We start from the raw sequence: 17,171 nt of genomic DNA on the forward strand, positions 1-17,171 counted from the left end.
TAAAGGATAAATGGTTGAAATAGCTGATGGAATAGCTGTGTTGTTGCAGTTCTCTCTGGTCACCCATAGAGGCAGCTAAAGGTCACAGATTACATGCGTGTCATCCTCTGGGTATGTTTCCCTCCTGTTTGCAGGGCTGGGAGAGCCATCAGGACCTTTCTGTGGCACCTCCTTCATCTAGACGCACACTGCCCAGCTCCATATCCCAGCACCTGAACCCTGAGACAGGTACGACTGATAAAAACCTTTATCTTCTAATGGGGTCTTTCTCTGGCTTTGAATTATGTCATCAGCTCTGTCTTTGCTTCAGCCGGTGGACAACCATATCTGTCCTTTGGCTCTGAATCTTAATTTGGCACTTGTTTTCTTGTTTGCCAGCACACCTCTCCATTTCCCTCCTCCCTGCCTCAAAAACGTAATCTTGTCTTGCTTTCCTTCTTCCTCCTGCCCTTATTGTCTCCATCTCTGCTCCCACAACCTCCTCCTCTTCTTCTCTCCGTCCTCTCCATCAGTGCATTCAGGCTTTGCTGCGTCTTATCTCCCTCCAGTGAAGGCCGTACCCAAGCTGCTGAAGTCACTGCTTCCTGGTGGGAAGGAAGATGATAGCGACCAGACAGCTGTCCGTCAGCAGGTACACACTCAGTCAGCTCACAGCGCTCTGGATTTAAGCTCGTATTCTGCTCGCTGTCTTATCAGGGATTTAAAGTTTGTATGCATCACTGCTGCCTGAATCTAAATATCCCCTCTACTCATCAGCAGCTAGTCCTATTTCTTCTGTTGCCATGGGAACAGAGCTTATGTAGATGGAAACACACAAATAATAAATAGATAACGTGCATAAATGCCTCAGTGCCCAAGATGAGTGGTTTTCAGAGGTTTGCAAAAAATAGAGGTGATAAACTTCATCATAAACAAGGAATAAAAACTGCTTTTGTGTAGACCTCATCATGTTTTTATGGTTTTGAGGCAGAACTCTTCTAATGTAAACCTTGGCTATACTGACCAGACATTTTCATTTATCATTAACCAGTCATTACTAAACATACAACATCTTTTTTAAAACAGTTTTTACAAAATACCGCAGGTTGACTTTTACATTAGTTGGCATTATCCATAAATACGAAGAGATGGAAGAGACTTGAGTATACCGTGTTTTAAAAAGAAATTGCTTTTGCTGATTTATTTTGAAAGATTGTAGGTTTATGTTTGAGTTAAGATGAAATGATCTAAACGGATGATTTGCATATGTAGGATCTATGGTGATCACATTACTGGTTTACAACCTCATTGGTAAATAAACCAGAGGAGTTCATTTTGTTAGACTACACATTTATAACAGAGAGCCTGTGTTACAAACAGGGACATTGAATTTGAATTGAAATATTTGCTTTTTTCAGACTTATCCAAGATTTTTTTTTTAAACAACCCGGAGTTTCTTAGTCATATTTAGGACTTAGATGTCGGTTTAAACATATTTACAAGTTGGACACTGGTAAAAAGAGTAATGACATGGTTGTATAGTTATAAGTTGGATAATGGGAGATGTAGGAGCCACAGGACTTACTACGGACTAAAAGTCAATCTGCTGCATCGATTTTGACCATTCTTCTTAAGGTTCGTAAAGGTACTGTGTAAAACAATTTACACATATTAGCCACTTTGTATTGCCAATGTGTGAACGGATTGTAACGTAACTTAAAAACCGAGACCTTCCCAGACTTTCTTGTTTGCCTAAAGCAGCCTGTGGACTGATTTCTATGTCAAGAGCATTTTTGTGCGCTCCTGAGAGCACTGCCTGCAGCGCCAACAGTGTGCAACAATAGCTGCGTTAGCTTAGAAACAGGTAAGCAAGTCCACTTAAGCACAAAAAAAAAGATTCATCTATTGAAGCCTGTGTGCATTTCATGTTTTTCCAACCTACTTGGAAAAATTGGCCTCCTTTTGGAGGTGTGAGTGCAAGCAACCAGAAATGCTGACTGCCGTTCACATGACAGCCACCGATGTCATTTATAACTATTTCATCAAATTCCATCGAATAGAACAGTTCAACAGCAAACAAAGTAGGAAAATGCTGCTACTTGCTACATTTTACTGCTAATGAAACAACAGCGCTGAAAGTGTTCCAGACTTTGTGTTGAGAATAAACATGGCTGTTACTCTGAGTAACAACACTAGGTTTGTTGAATCAAACCCAGGGTACTTGAGCACCAAGGTTACGACTGCAACCATCAGCACAGACAGTTCAAACGTAGCTGGTGTCTCCCAGTGATTGACGTGCTGTATGATGTTTGAGACTCCACAAACAGCCCCTGCTGAGGCAGGAACACACTGTGTGTAGAGGAGGGTTAATTAGGAGCAGGTGAACACCGTCGCACTGATGTGTCGCCCCCACCGCACCCCCGCTCCTCCACCACCTCCTCATCCACTGATCTCCAATCATGTGCCATCGAGACCCGGGAGTCTGCAGCTTTTCATTGCTGCCAAACACTACAGCATCTGATTTGACTGATTAGCACCTTGAGCCGCGAAGGGAAGCTAATCAGGGAAATCATGTGCCGTGCTGTTTGGTTTGGGATGGAAACCCGCCGGGCCTCGTTGGCACATTGTTTGAGGCCATCGCCCCAATTAGTGCTTCACTCCACCCTGCCTGCCACAGATGTTTAGAAAGGTCAACACAAAAACAAAAGCCTCGAGTATTGCAAATATTAGCAGGCTGTTGACGTAAATTGGATGAGTGGCTGATTATAGCCCCGAGCTCAACACCTGGCTGAAAAAGTACAGTGCAGTGGACAGATTCTGTTTACTTTACAAATCCCAAGTTCTACCTTTCTGGTCATATGACTGATCTGTAGCTTAACTGTTGGAGACTGTATTAAGGCTGCCATGTAAATACCCCATGACTACAGATTCATGGTAACAGTCTGAATCTTATCTACAGCAGACTGTAGACTTGGACTCAAGCCAGGCCTAAAAAAATGAGGACTTTAGACTTGACTTGTACCTGATTCTCTCTGTCTCTGACTTGGTAAATTCATAAACATTTAAAAATGAGTTCAATTCTTATTTGTTATAGCGCCCAATGTCATAACCAGAAGTTATCTCAGGTACACTTTTCAAAATAAGCCAGTCCTAGACCGAACTTCCTATAACATTTACAGAGAGCCACAAACAGTACCACCATGAAGCAAGCACTGGCGACGGGCGCAAGGAAAAACTGCCTTTTAACAGGCAAAACACTCGGACAGACCTTCGGCTCTAGGTGGGTGGTCATCTGCCTTGACCAGTTTGGTGGGAGAGAAAGAGAGAGAGACAGGAGAGAGAAGAGAGACAAACAGATGTACGAGCAACAAAGAGCAACAACTACATTAACAGTAATGCATCGATGACGATCATGAAAAAGAACGGTGACGACGGCGACAGGCAGCAACGACAGGGGACAGCGAGAGCAGACAACAGCAACCGCAGCAACAACAATAGTCAAAACAACTAAATAATAATAACAAATAAGTATCAGTGGATATTAGCAATGGCAGTCTAGCAGGACCATGGCAGGACTCCACCGGTCATGAGAACTAGAACCTGCAAGACGATAAAGCACAAGAACTCCGGGGAAGAAGTGAAGTTAGTAACATGCATTAATGAGACATGAATGAGTGCAGAAAGAGAGAGAGAGGAAGAGAGGAGCTCAGTGCATCATGGGAAATCCCCCGATAGGCTAGGCCTATAGCAGCATAACTAAGGGATGGTTCAGGACTCACCTGTTATATTGTTACTCTCTTCCTAGTTCCTGTCAGTTACTCGTGCTGCAGCGTTTTGAATTAATTGGAGCGTTTTAATGGACTTATTAGGGCAACCTGATAATAAAGAGTTGCAGTAATCCAGCCTAGAAGTAACAAATGCATGGATTAGTTTTTCTGCATCTGTCTGTGATAGGATGTCTTAATTTTTGTAATATTACATAAAGGCAGAGAAGAGAAGAAGAAGAAGAAGAAGAAGGCAGTCCTAGAGATCGCTTATGTGGGAATTAAATGACAAATCCTGATCAAAGATAACTCCAAGATTCCTGACAGTTAACAAACTTAAATGGTTTAAGGCAAGTTTCAGTGAGTCATCTACAGCTCTTTGTACAGTCTGTATATGAACCAGGACAACTAGAATAAGAATTCTGCCACCAGTAAAAATAATCACTGAACATTTTTGTGTATCATAAAACAGAACACAAACACCCACATATATTTCCATTGTTGTTTATTGGTCAGTATTTCTCACAGGCAATAATAATCATTGTCATAATAGTGCACTTTTCCTTTTTTGTAATTATACTACAGACATTTTCTCTTCGTCGTTGTTGTCATCATCATTAATCGTGTTAGCAGTTTTCTCGACCCACCCTCCCCCACACACCTCCTCCTCTCTCTCTCTCTCTCTCTCTCTTCTGACGTCACAAATTCCTCCACAGTGGAAAAGAAAAACTTTTTCTACCGCGGAGTCGTGGAGGTTTCACAAGATGGGGGGTGCAGGTCATGGGCGGGTTGTGGGGGCTCGGGGCGAGGGAGGAGGGCAATATGGGCGGGAGACAAGAGATTATAGTCGTACAATTCTAACTGCAGAAGAAGAATGAGCAATAATGATGAGAGGAAGAGATGTACGGTGACTACAGTGTCGATAAAAGATAGTGAACGCTACATAGATATGGATGGCATACAATGGAGACAGAGACAGGCATACAGTGTATACAAATGTATACAGCATCGGCGTTGAAGTATACAGTGTATAAAACGTATACAAGGGCAGGGGAGGAGGGGACGATTATATAAGGGGGTGACATATGTGCAGTTGGGATGGGCGTGGAGCAAGATTCAAGAGATACAAAGAAGAGGAATGGAGGGGTGTAGAAAATGTTAAGTGAATGGGTGAATGTGGGGGGTAAAGGAGGAATGGGGGGAGGGAGGGGGGAGATTTATTTCAATAGTTTTTGCGAGCGCGGGAGCCTCTCAGCTGCAAACATGCTGAGGGTCCCGTTGTGTCTTTGAATGGATTTTGATGCAGTTTGCTCAGAGCAGAGCACAATTCGGAGCGGCCTTTCTTTCTTTGCTTTTCCCATTTCTATCCTTTAACTAACTCTTTCTCTCTAAAAATAGATGTAAGGTGAACTTGACCCGACCTTGTGTGTTTTTTTTTAAAGACTATGACATAACACTCTCTTTTGGGTATTGGAGTGTGTCACTTTAAACCTCCCTGGCCTTTGACCTTTCAGATGTGTAAGGGGCCCACTCTGAGTGGCAGGATGGGAAAAGAAAGCCTCTGATTGCATGAGGGGGGAAAATGCATTTGTAGCTACTCATTTGTCCACTGAGAGTGCTGTTCAACTTAAAAGTCGAACACTGTCAAGCAGAACAGGCAAATAGTTTCCCCAGAGCTTTCTAAAGCTATTTCGAAACCATGCCGAAACCTCACCTGTGGCTATGAACTTATCAGACATGTTTATTCTGCATTTGGATGTGCAAACAAAACAAATGTAATCTTGTGTAAACAGATTCTAGGATGATATTACACATTCTCCAGCTTTTTAGAAATTTCTGAAAGACTAAAAAAGTAAAGAAAATGCCTGATAAAACTGCAAATGAGTACTGTTTCTTTCCATTCTTGTTCAGCTGTTTCATGCGCAGCCTGTGAAGAGACCACTGAAAGTCAATCCGGAATGTGTAATGGTTTCAGTGGAATGTTAGTTTGCATGAATAAACAGTGTTTCACAAGGAATATGACAAGAAAATACATTTGTGTTTACAGTCACTGTCCATGAATTATTTAGCAACAAGGCTAAGAGTCTGCAGCCATGCTAGCTTCTCTGCGAGAGTGGCACTTGAAGTGATTTGAGCTAAATGCTGATGTCAGCATGCTAACACACTCACAAAGGCAATGTTCACATGTGGATGTTTACCAGGTATAATCTTAACTTGGTAGCCTGCTAACATTTGCTATTTAGCTCTAAACACAAAGTGCAACTGAGGCTGATGGAAATGTCAAGTTTTGCAGTTTTTACTTCTTCATAAACCAAAGTACTGGACAAATTTTGACCTGATGATGGCGCCAGATGAAAAGTCAAGGGATCACCAAAGTCCGAAGGATAGTATACATTGTTAATAATAAATAATAATAAATAATAAAATATCGGCAAAGATATTTCAGTTTGCACTGAAGTGGTGGACCAACCAACAAACCGACATTGCCATTCCTAGAGGCACGTCACTAGCCTGGCTAAAAAAGACTTATAATTTAAAAGGCCTGTGTGTGTGTGTGTGTATGTGTGTGTGTGTGTGGGTGTGAAATTCCAGCAGCTATGAACAAAATACAAAGATGGAAAGTATTTTTGCAGCATCAGTTTTCATAAGTTTAAAGAAGAAGGAGGGGAGCTGTTTTTCAGTTTTTCTCAGAGAAAGCTGGTTAGCTCTGCAGTGTCGGACATCTTGAAAGGGACATTTCCCTGTCTTCACCTGCCTCCTGCTTCTCATAAAAAAAAATATATATTATACTTTCAACAAATACATGGCAAATAAATAGATAAATACATTTTCAATAAACATATGGAACAAAAAATATGTTTTGTAATAATTTCAAAAAAGTTTGTTGACAATCACATGGTTGGCGCCGCCCTCTATTTTGCTGGTGGCAAACACGTAAACATAAAAAAAAAAACAGACACAGAAAGACCAGAGCACAGTTAAAAATGAAGGTATGGATAGAAAAAATAAAACAAGCTAAATTTCATTCTTTATGTGTGGCTTCATTTTTCCTTTCCCCCCTCCAGACAGTATGTGTGCAGAGTTTTTGTGATAGACACACCCGAGTCCTTTTTCTTTCTTGCTTTTCTTGTTTTCCTTTTTGTGAAAAGTACATTAATTGTTCATCTCCATCTGCGAGGCAGAAAGAGCTGAGGCTTTTGTTGGGGCTTTGAGTCGCCCTGCATCGTTCTGCATCTATTGTCAAAGGAACATAGGAAGGGTTTCGGTTGCCTAATTTCAGGTACAAAAAGCCTAAACTTGGTTGTCCTGTTTGATCAGCCTCTTTATTTTAATTACACATTTCCAGCATCATCCATCTTCAATTTAATGTAATTATATGGACATTAATTCTCTTCTCAGTTAGGCTAGATTTGGAAGTTTTTCATACATACAATATTCACATACCGATATTGTGCACTGAAAGAGTTATTGGTCACTGTAACCATTCCTCCTCTCCACGCTGGCTACAAAGTGATCCCTTCTTAAAGTGACTCCAATATAAGAGATAGGAGACATAATATGCAGTGCAAATATTTACTTTAAAGTTCAGCTGAAGCTAATTAGCTACTAAGTAATTAGTTTAAAATATTAGGTCTCTGAGGAGGCTGAGTTAGCCAAATTAAATGTGTACGTAGGCTTGTGCCACATTTGCATCATATTGACCAGACGGTATTATCGGTTTAAAAGAAAAAGAGTAATTCTGAGTCAGCGATATTTAGTTTGTAATAATATCTCCCACTTGCTAAAAAGAACTACAGAAAACAAACAAACAAAAAACAGGCTTATTATTTTCTAGCTGGCAACAAAATCAGCTAGATGTTAGCTGAGTTGATAGAAAACTCAGACTAATTTTAACATCAGAACTATTAAAGTATAATACTTGTATATTGATAGCTATATACACACTAATTTAGCTAAAAGTAGCCTGAAAAAAAGGTGAGTATCTCTTCTGCTACAGCCCAGCCCACCACGTCAACATGTAGAGAAATACAAAGTTTGACAGGCTTGCTGTTGCTAGCTAGTTAGACTAATTCAGACTGCTAAATCCTCATATTAGCTTCAGCTAAACAAATTCACGGACTGTGGATTTTGGCCCCTATCTTTCACAGTGGATTCACACTTGAAGGGATTGCTTTCCAGCCAGTATAGATAGAAGAGGAAGAACTAGACCAAACAATAACTATTTCAATGTACATATGTTGTATGAATGTTGTATTAACAACCTATTGTTTAACAGAACATAGCTTAAGTTTCTGACTACTAGTTTTTTCCTTTCTCCTTCCTTCGCTACCAAATGTATTTAGTTTCTAGCTAACCTCTGTTTTGTCTCCATCTATCTATCTATCTATCTATTCATCTCCCTCTCTACTAGGAGTTTTCACTTGTGAGACATTCTACCTGTGGTGTGACTAGTGTCCTCAAAATGGGGCTAAATCTAACTAGCTATCCACTTTTTCTCCTCCATAAAAGGCAATACGGTATCATAGCTTTATCAGTGTAATTCAGAAATAATTGTGGGACTTTCTGCTGCTCATACATACTAGGAAAAGTTGTGTCTTGTCTGTCTTATTTCGATATACCCCTAGCTCTAAGGCTACATTACGTAGACCACGTCAGATCCATTCTCCATCATTTTGTTGTTTTTTTTCCTCTGCTCTCAGACTCTTTGATTGTTAAAGTACAGCATTAGGTTTGCTAATTATTAAGAAATAATATCCACTTTAACAATCAAGTCTATATCAAGACTCCTCCTGTCATTCTCATTCCTTTCTCGAAAGACAACCTAATTTTGTTGCTTTGCTTGAGAATACACAGTTGTCTTCAATTAGAAAGTGAGGGGAAGAGAGGAGAGCTTCCTGTCATGTGACTCAACGTGTTTGGGCAGGTGGTGTTGAGGAGACCTGATGATCCCGGTGACAGCTGGCTGGTCAGAAAATGATATTAGAGAATGACTTAAGGGCCTGTGCCATTTCAACAGACTGATGGGAGGTTTTCCTGTTGAATTTGGACCATGTGTTGCATGTGATTGGTCGGTGGGAAGGGCATGTGCTTTTTTGATTCATCAGAGAGGGTGAACAGTGTGTTTCCCTGGCTGTAAGCTTTTCTTGTATTTTTCTGGTAAGTTGGGACTTAGTCTGGACGTCCTGTCTTCAGATCGGTCCTTCCGGGGTGAAGCTGCCCTTGAAGGCTGACTAGAGATCAGCTCAACCTGCCTCCGCCACCCCCGCAAGTATACATTTCTGCTAAAATCAGCCACTTGCAGGAGTTATCATATCCCTGGATCAGCTTCAAGGAAAAACTTCCCCCTCCTACATCCCATTGCTTTGGAATAATGGTAAGAAGCGAGGCAGGAATTAGGAAATAGGGATGGAAAGAATGTGGGAAGTATTGAGGGAAAGAAGAGAAAAGGGCCAGGCAGATGATCCTCGCCTCTCTTCCACAACATTCTTTTCAGGGATGAGACTGTGTCCCGTTGGACGATGAGAGGAGTCTGGTCTTGTCTTTCCCCGACCCTCGCCTTTGTAAGGCGGTTCCGCTGCTGCTCCCACTTCCACTTCCACCATCTGCTGCACGCTCCTTCTCTCCCCGCTCTCGCTCAGATCCGCTTTCGGAACGCCGGGAATTCTGACGCGAAGGAGTGCTGGGCTGGCGGGAAAGCTGACCATTCTTCTCATCTGGGGGGCCAGGGGTACAATCAGGGAGAGAGGAAGTGAAACAAACAACTTTGTGTACTGTGGGTGTGTTCAGACTGATTCAGGCTACAAGCATGAAGACTAGTTAATTGGGGACAGCTTGTTCAATTGGGGACAAAAGCCGTGTCCCTAATTTGTAAAAAGCTGATTTTTGGGTCAGTGGTTAAGGTTAGGGATGGATAGGTGGAAATGAATGCAAGTCTATGTAATGTCCCCAGAAGTAAAGGTGTGTGAGCTACTTACCAGCCAGTGCCTGCACAGAAGGCTGATCATGAGTACTCAGGAGCTGAGCCTGAATGGTTTCCACCACTCTCTTGAATCTGCGACTGGGACCTGCAAGAGGAGAGGATCAACTCATCACTCATTTCAGGTCATCCTCCATGTTGAACCGCCACGTTTCTACAGTTCCATAGGGCTGTTTTGCGTTTTACGCGCCTTTCTCTACCTCCATAACTTCTCCTTCACCCTTGGAAGGGGAAGGTGATGTGTAGGAGTTGCAATTTGCAATTTCACCACTAGTGCCACAAAATCCTACACACTGGTCCTTTAAAGCAACTACAAGGAACTTTCATTTTGTGTTGATTCTGGCGACCCCTGTGGACAAAAGCAGTAGTGTCTCATTTCATTGATTTTAAGAGGAATATGACCCGGTGGCAGGCATCAAGAATAACTATACAGAAATAGCATGTCTTCTCGGAGATGGTCTTGTTTGGTCATATAGAGGCATCAGTATTAAACTTTTTCATAACTAGTTAAAAACTCCTTGTAGTACGTTTAACATGTATGACAGCCAATAAAACTGATACCTGTTATTAGAGTGAAAGTTACGCTGTAGATGCCCAGCTCTCTTCTTCCTTCCCTCTCTGTTCGTTCCCTTTCTCGTTCCCTGTCTCCCTCAGAGAAAGCAATGTCCACCTACAGGAGCAAAGGACCACACATGCTGGAGTTCAGAACCAAAATTACTCAACTTTTTCTCACACACAAACATCAAAGATTGTTAGTTATGTTTTTCACATTAGAGCCTCTATGTGATTATTATTGGTCTGTGTGTTCTTTCCATCCATTTGTTTCAGCGTCCGTGGGTTGGATCTGTTGGATTGTTGATTCTACCTCTGGGGGGCACCAAAGTTGTACATTTTCAAATTCTACACATAGTGGCTTTAAGGATAAAGCTGCAAAATAAATTAAATAAGCAGCTCTCAGTTGTTAACCAATGTATGTGTAAATTCAGACCAGAACAAAAAAGCCTGCAATATAAAATTATTTGCACATTTGATTACATGGGTGCATATTTGATGAAATATGTGTGCAAACATACATCCACTGACTGAAAACTGCAGCTTGAACCAAGAATTATTCATGAATTTTCTCTAAAGCTGCTTCATAGTAGGAGTTCCCAAGTACTGTATCTACATTGTATACCAGAATTAGATGTAAATTGCGTATCTGTATTATTGAATCTTCATGTATAGGATGCCCAGTGCCTGAAATAGGCCAGTACTCACCAATACTGAGTACTGGCAATTCAGATTTTTGTCCACATCAGAACCCTTATGTTTTATTGAGTACCGCCTACCTCTGGTGAGCATGGCCGTACCGACCACTGAGGTCATCGCTATTTTTTCCAAGGGGTATACAATAAAAGTTATAAAATAATTGCCTAAACCCCCCCTAGCAAGTTCAGTATTTGGACCTCTATATTTCTAAACCTTGCACACAGCAGTGCTAGTGAGGTACTCCTAAACAACTGCGTAACTGTGTCTGTGTCAACATATAGATAGCTTAACGCTAAGAAAACAGTACTGAAAATGTCCTTGTTAAAAAGGATAAAAAATGCCAAAAGAGTTAGGGTTAGGGTAATGATGTGTTTAGGGTTAGCGCTGTACTGAATTAGGGTACTGGCACTTTTGTGGTCCATTACAGGCACTGAGGATGCCTACATTGCATTACAAACACTCAAAACTTGTAAAAAAACAAAAAACAAAAACAAAAAGGTAATAATACTTGGAACTTGACAGGCTTCTGGAAGACAGAGGGACCGCCGGAGGACTTGTACTCTGCCCGGAAACTGTTCTGAGACACCACGCTGTGGCTGAGGGACGGGATCTGGACAGGCAAAAGAAAAAGGTGATGCTCGGTAAAAAAGATAAAATCTTAAATCAGTTCCCCTAAACGCCACAAATGGTAATGCTGAAGGTTGTTGAGGCTTATCTAAGCTCGACCGTACTCACAGAGAGAAAGGCATGGACGATGTCAGCCTTGATAGAGCTGAGCGGCTTGTCTTGAATCAAAACAAAGATCTGCTCCTCTTTCTCCAGGCTGATGAAGTTACCGAACCAGGACCTCTTAGCCAATCTGCAAATAAGCAAGTTTGATGTGCGACACATTAGTTCTGTTCACACATTCCACAGACGGGAGAAATGAACTAGTATACAAAATATTTGGGTTGGATGTGTTATTTTTAACTGGCCTGTAGTGACTGACAGAGTGTTCAGTCAGAGATACTCACGTCAAGGAACTGACTATTTATAGAATTTTGTCCATTACTATTAAATTTAGCTGGAAAAATCAGAGCAGTGACGAGAATGAATGTCCCCTTAACAAACACATACATAATTCATAACAGAAAATGGAAAAATTAGACTGGTATGGCTATGATTGGAGGCTACTGACCAGCTGGTAGCCAATCAGCTGGCAAATGAGCCAATGATTTTGAAGCATGAATGAAAGAGCTGATGCTGACACCAGTGCACTAACGCTATCCTCCATTAATCCTAATAGAAAATATACAAAAACGTGTAGTGTGAGATACAGAGCAACATTAGCATTGATTTGTAGTTATGTTTTATAAGTATTCACTCTTATTTTAGCTTTCTTTTGCTCTCCACAACTCCTGAGGACAATATCAGGCTCTTTAGCTGCTAAATGCTCCACTGTTTTACCAGCTAGTTGCTAACTTTGTCTGCCGTTTGGTGCTGGACAGATAATGTGTGGGTTTATCAGCACTTTTTTACTAAGAACTGCTGTTTGCTGCTGCTGGAAATAAAGCTGATGACAGCGGTGAGACTGACCCAAAAACAGGAACGTTACATGACAGAAAACCATAATAATTAGCTGAACATTGGGTTCTCAACTCCTTTAACTTACATGTACTCGTGTGATCCATTGTGAATATAAGAATATTAATTATAGCCACTTTAAATCATACTTTTAAGAACTGTTTCATAAAAAGGCTGTCACTAGGAGGTGGCTAAAATCAAAGCCACCCACTATTAGTGAATGGATACAGATAATACATGAAATATATATGTTGGAAATGCTCTCATACAATAAATCTATATGGCCAGACTTTAGCTAACTTGATAGAATGAAAGAGTGGAAATCTAACATGATTTATATTATTTTCTATCACATCTAACAGCTCACTCTTTATTTATTTTTACTTTTCTTTCCTTTTTTTCTTCTTTAAAATGAACTGTGTTCAACTGTAAATAATTTCAGCTAATGCTGTGAAAGAAATATTTTGGAAGAGTTAAGCTGTAAATTGGTTTTGTGCACAGTGTTCTGTGAATCTACCTGCAGTGGTACAGACACTGTCTAAATGGATGAATGTGAGATAATAGCTTTTCTAAAATAACACCACTTTTTTTTTGTGTCAATTCATCCTACTACCAGGATAATGAAAAAGTGAATTAAAACAAGTTTTGTCTCAACCCTGGAAACAATAGTTGGCTCTGTTTTGGAGCAGGGACGCAAGACAACTCCAGAGCCACTACTAAATGGACCTTGTGGAGAGAGGGTTTTGTCACTGAAGACATGTGTGGACTTACTCTGGACTGGATTCTGGAGTCAAACTGGACATGTCCTCTGATGTTGGTACTAAAAAAAAAGAAAAACAGACAGAGTGAGAGGAGAGAAGAAGGAAAAGGGCAGTGAATCTTGATGACAGGCCCTAATTTAATTGTCCTAATTACAGATTATCACAGAATCAGACATTACTCAACACAGCCGCAGGCTGCAGTCTGGGGCTGTGGAAGTCTATTGATAATTATAGATTCTATCTTGGATGTGAATGCAGAGTAGGAGAACTCACATTGGTGGAGAAAATATTTCTCAACCAATTAGTGGAGAGGATGCACACTACATCATTCACTTGGTTTTTTAAAAATACTTCACCCACCTTGCAGTTTGCGCCGATGGAAGCGCGGCGAGCCCAGAAGGTTGTTTTTGAACGAGTTGAGCCTTGTTCTCCAGTGGGCGGAACTCGAGGCGGCCAGACCGCCACTGCCACCCGGGCTGGAGGGCGGGGTCAGCGACAGCGAGGCCCCGCCGGCTCCGTCCGCTCTGGAAGAAGAAGATGAGGAGGAGGAGGAGGGAGGGGTGGTGGAGGAAGGGTGTTGGATTTGGTGCACAGGCGTGCCCAGCGGGGTGGGCAGCGGTGAGCCCTGCGGCGTGACCTGTGACACAGGAGGAGGGGTTGCAGAGGAGTTAGAGGACGAGTGTACGTTCTTGGACTTGAAGACAGAAGGAGAGGGGAAGTTGAAGAAGCGTGGGATGGGGGAGAGGAGTGGGGAGGGGGATGGGGAAGGGGAGCGTGGAGTCTGGAGAGGGAGGGACTTCATGGAATGGAGCTGGGGCCGGTCAGTGGGGCCCTTTGAGGGCAGGGTTTGTGTTTTTGGGTCTGGCGTTGGGCGGGTAGGCCGAGAGGTGGTGGCACTTCCTGGTTTGGGGTCTTTGGAGGAGGAAGCGGAGGTGGGGGTGACTTCTGATTGGCTGAAAGTGAAGACCGGGCTCTGATGGGCAGACAGAGAGAGATGGGGAGAAGGATGGACAGATGAGAGAAGGGAATGGTAATGAGTTATGATTCATGGACACAATTCTTAAATGAGCAAGACTCTATCAGATGCACAAAATGGAAGATGGGTATAGTTATGTGTGTGTTTTAGTCCCTTACAGACTGTTGTTATGGGGCAGCATGATGTGTGTATGAAATGGGAATGTGTATGACTGAGAATGTGACAGTATTATGGAAAGGCATGGCTAGCAGTGACAGTCAGACAAATAGTTACCAAAGAAAAAACAGCAGTACAGGAAATTTGGTTTTGTGCTTTTGATGGCCAGAACTGATATTTATATATTGAAGCTGGTGATAAAATATGTTTACTATATATATACTGCATATAAGAAAAGACTAGATACAGCAACTTTCTGATACATCTTTTAACTGTTTTTAATCTACAACACTGCAGAGAGCTAACTGATTGAAGCTGCAACAAACACAGTGGTTCCTTCAAGAACCTTTATAAATATATATATAATATATAATAATTATTACAAGTTAAAGGATAAGGCTGGAATTATTCTATATTTGTATTATTGTCAACGGTTACTACAAAAAAGACCAAAACCAATATATTAAATCAGTGGTTCCCAGGGGACCCCCACTAGGGGTAGCCAAAGCTTCACAGGGGGTTGCAAGGGCCTTCTTGATTTCAAGGGGTGTAAGAAAACAAAAAATATACACAGTAGGCCTGTATCTCAGCATTTCACTCATTTCTGTAAATAAAAATAAATAAAATTGTTATTTTTAAAGATTAGATTATTATTTAAGATCTAAACTTGTCAGTCTTGTCCTGCATTAGAAAAGTACACATTTAAAACAAGCAGAACTACAGAACAATGGCCAAGATTCATGGAGAAGAAAACAATGAATTTGTCAAAAAAGAAGCCTATTAAGTACGTAGGATTGTTTACAAAACATAATACAGACAGATAATGGTATAAAAAGTTCCTAAAAATATCAGGAAAACTCAAACTTCCTGCAGTATTTGGGCAGTTTATCAGTTGTTCTCTACTGTTATTGTAAACATTAAATATAATATGAAATATTATATTTAGTCAGTGATAGAGAAGGGGTCCTTTAAAGAAAAAGGTAGAAATAAAATATAATTTAGAGTAAGAAATATGTTTTACCCTGTTGCTGCAAAGTTCAATATTTTTATGTAGTTGTAGTTTTAATCAACAGATGTTAAAAATGAGTGATGGGGGAAACTGTGAGTATTAATGCTGTTTACTGTGCCAATCCCCCACTCTCATGAGTATAATCATTTAGTCAAATTATGTGATGTAAGGTACAGAACATCACATTTTGCAGACCAGGACAGGATCGTTACAGGGCATAGGGAGATTGAAATGGGTGAGATTATTTTAGAGAAAGCAGGTCTGATGTAGCTGTGTAACAACAACAACACAAGGATGGTTGTTTTGTCTCTAAAAGTTGAACTGTGTCTCCAGACATCTGGTCAAACCCTATCATTTCACTCTGATTATCAATGCTGAGGCAGCTGTAGGTCAGAGGCAACAAATATCTCACAGTTGAACAGAGTAAAACTTAAAGGATAAAAGGAAGTTCTTACCCTGGGACTGCTGAGAGGACTGGAGGACAGACCTGTGGACGCTCCGCTGACTGAACGAGACCTTTGGAAGACAGCAAGAATAAATAATAATCAGTTCAGTCCAAGTTGAGCTTGGAACAGTGTGTTTACATAGCTGTTGTCAATCATTTTCCCATTAATTTAACTCTCATCATATGTCAGTGCTGGTTTGTACCTCTGGCTGTGTGCATTAGTGTCCAGGGCCCTGCGAGGTGGGGTGGGAGACCCCTGGTCTGTGACACTGAGGACCTCCAGGCTCTTCCTCTCTGGACGACAGCGACCATGACGCGTCAGCATGGGGGAGTCCACGCGCTTCCTGGGTGGGTCTTGGATGACAAAAATATTACACTGAAAATATGATTTTAACATTTACATCTTTAAAAGTTCTTCTGAAATTTGGAGTGACATTCTAAAAGGTCAAAGCCAAGTTCATAGTAAAAAAATCAAGCTTTTATCTTGTTTTTCTTCTTGACCATCCAAGGGTTGAAGTAAGTGTTCTCAAGTGTGAACCTAAGGTAGCCATCCCCTAAAACATACCCTGCTTTATCATCCATTTAAAAAATAAATGGGACCATCATTTACTGAATGAACATCATGCTGTATGGAATAAGACTGAAACTGCTAAGCGAACTAATAAATCAAGTGAGAAGTTGGGTCCTTTCCCCATAAGACTCCATACTATGACTTTTTTGCATCCAATGGAGCTGCCCCCTGCTGGCCTTTACACAGAATGCATGTTTAAGACACACCATGTTGGCTTTACTTCACAGACCTGGAAGCTCTGTCCATTATATATACTGTCAGTGGTTCTCACCTATGTCATTTCTAGGTGGCAGATCCTCATCTTCACAGCTGGGGTATCGCTCCTTCCTGTCCAACAGGAGGTAGTAGATCATCTTCTCCTGGTTCTCCCTGCAGAAAAACATGCAGACAATCAGAAACAGAAAGTCAGAAAGAGAGGAGGCCGAGTGGTAGAAGTGGTAGAACACAGGTTGTCACAAATCTCCTGACAACTATGGCTAGCCCCATTTTGGAGGCAGATAATGGCAATTTTTGTTGTTGTTAAAAGCAACAAAATAAATTTAGACATTGTTTCAAGTCATTCAAAGTTGCTGCTTGAGTAAGAAAGTCAGCCCAGTTGACATTTTTGTTTTGCTTTGTTAGTCAGCTAATTAGCCCGCAGGCTAAGGATCACCGCAACTGTAGCAAAATTAACGGTCCAGTGTGTAACATTAAGGAGCATCTATTGTCAGAAATGGAAT

General features: G+C 41.3%; 1 protein-coding gene across 1 annotated transcript in view; it reads right to left on the reverse strand.

The window, feature by feature from the left end:
• Positions 1 to 6,101: 6,101 nt before the first annotated feature.
• Positions 6,102 to 17,171, reverse strand: part of LOC118323038 (serine/threonine-protein kinase BRSK2-like) — a 19,845-nt gene continuing 8,775 nt past the window's right edge. Inside the window, exons 7-16 of the mRNA XM_035654954.1 lie at positions 16,724 to 16,821; positions 16,085 to 16,235; positions 15,892 to 15,952; positions 13,656 to 13,932; positions 13,306 to 13,354; positions 11,707 to 11,830; positions 11,480 to 11,581; positions 10,282 to 10,390; positions 9,719 to 9,808; positions 6,102 to 9,457 (exon numbers count right to left, since the gene is read on the reverse strand). Of these exons, the coding sequence (XP_035510847.1) occupies positions 9,234 to 9,457; positions 9,719 to 9,808; positions 10,282 to 10,390; positions 11,480 to 11,581; positions 11,707 to 11,830; positions 13,306 to 13,354; positions 13,656 to 13,932; positions 15,892 to 15,952; positions 16,085 to 16,235; positions 16,724 to 16,821 (1,285 nt within the window). The 3' untranslated portion in view covers positions 6,102 to 9,233. The remainder of the gene's footprint in view (positions 9,458 to 9,718; positions 9,809 to 10,281; positions 10,391 to 11,479; positions 11,582 to 11,706; positions 11,831 to 13,305; positions 13,355 to 13,655; positions 13,933 to 15,891; positions 15,953 to 16,084; positions 16,236 to 16,723; positions 16,822 to 17,171) is intronic.

The sequence above is a fragment of the Morone saxatilis genome, unplaced genomic scaffold (assembly GCF_004916995.1).
Source record: "Morone saxatilis isolate NCDOM2014 unplaced genomic scaffold, NCSU_SB_2.0 Contig14, whole genome shotgun sequence".
Taxonomy (NCBI): Eukaryota; Metazoa; Chordata; class Actinopteri; family Moronidae; genus Morone; species Morone saxatilis.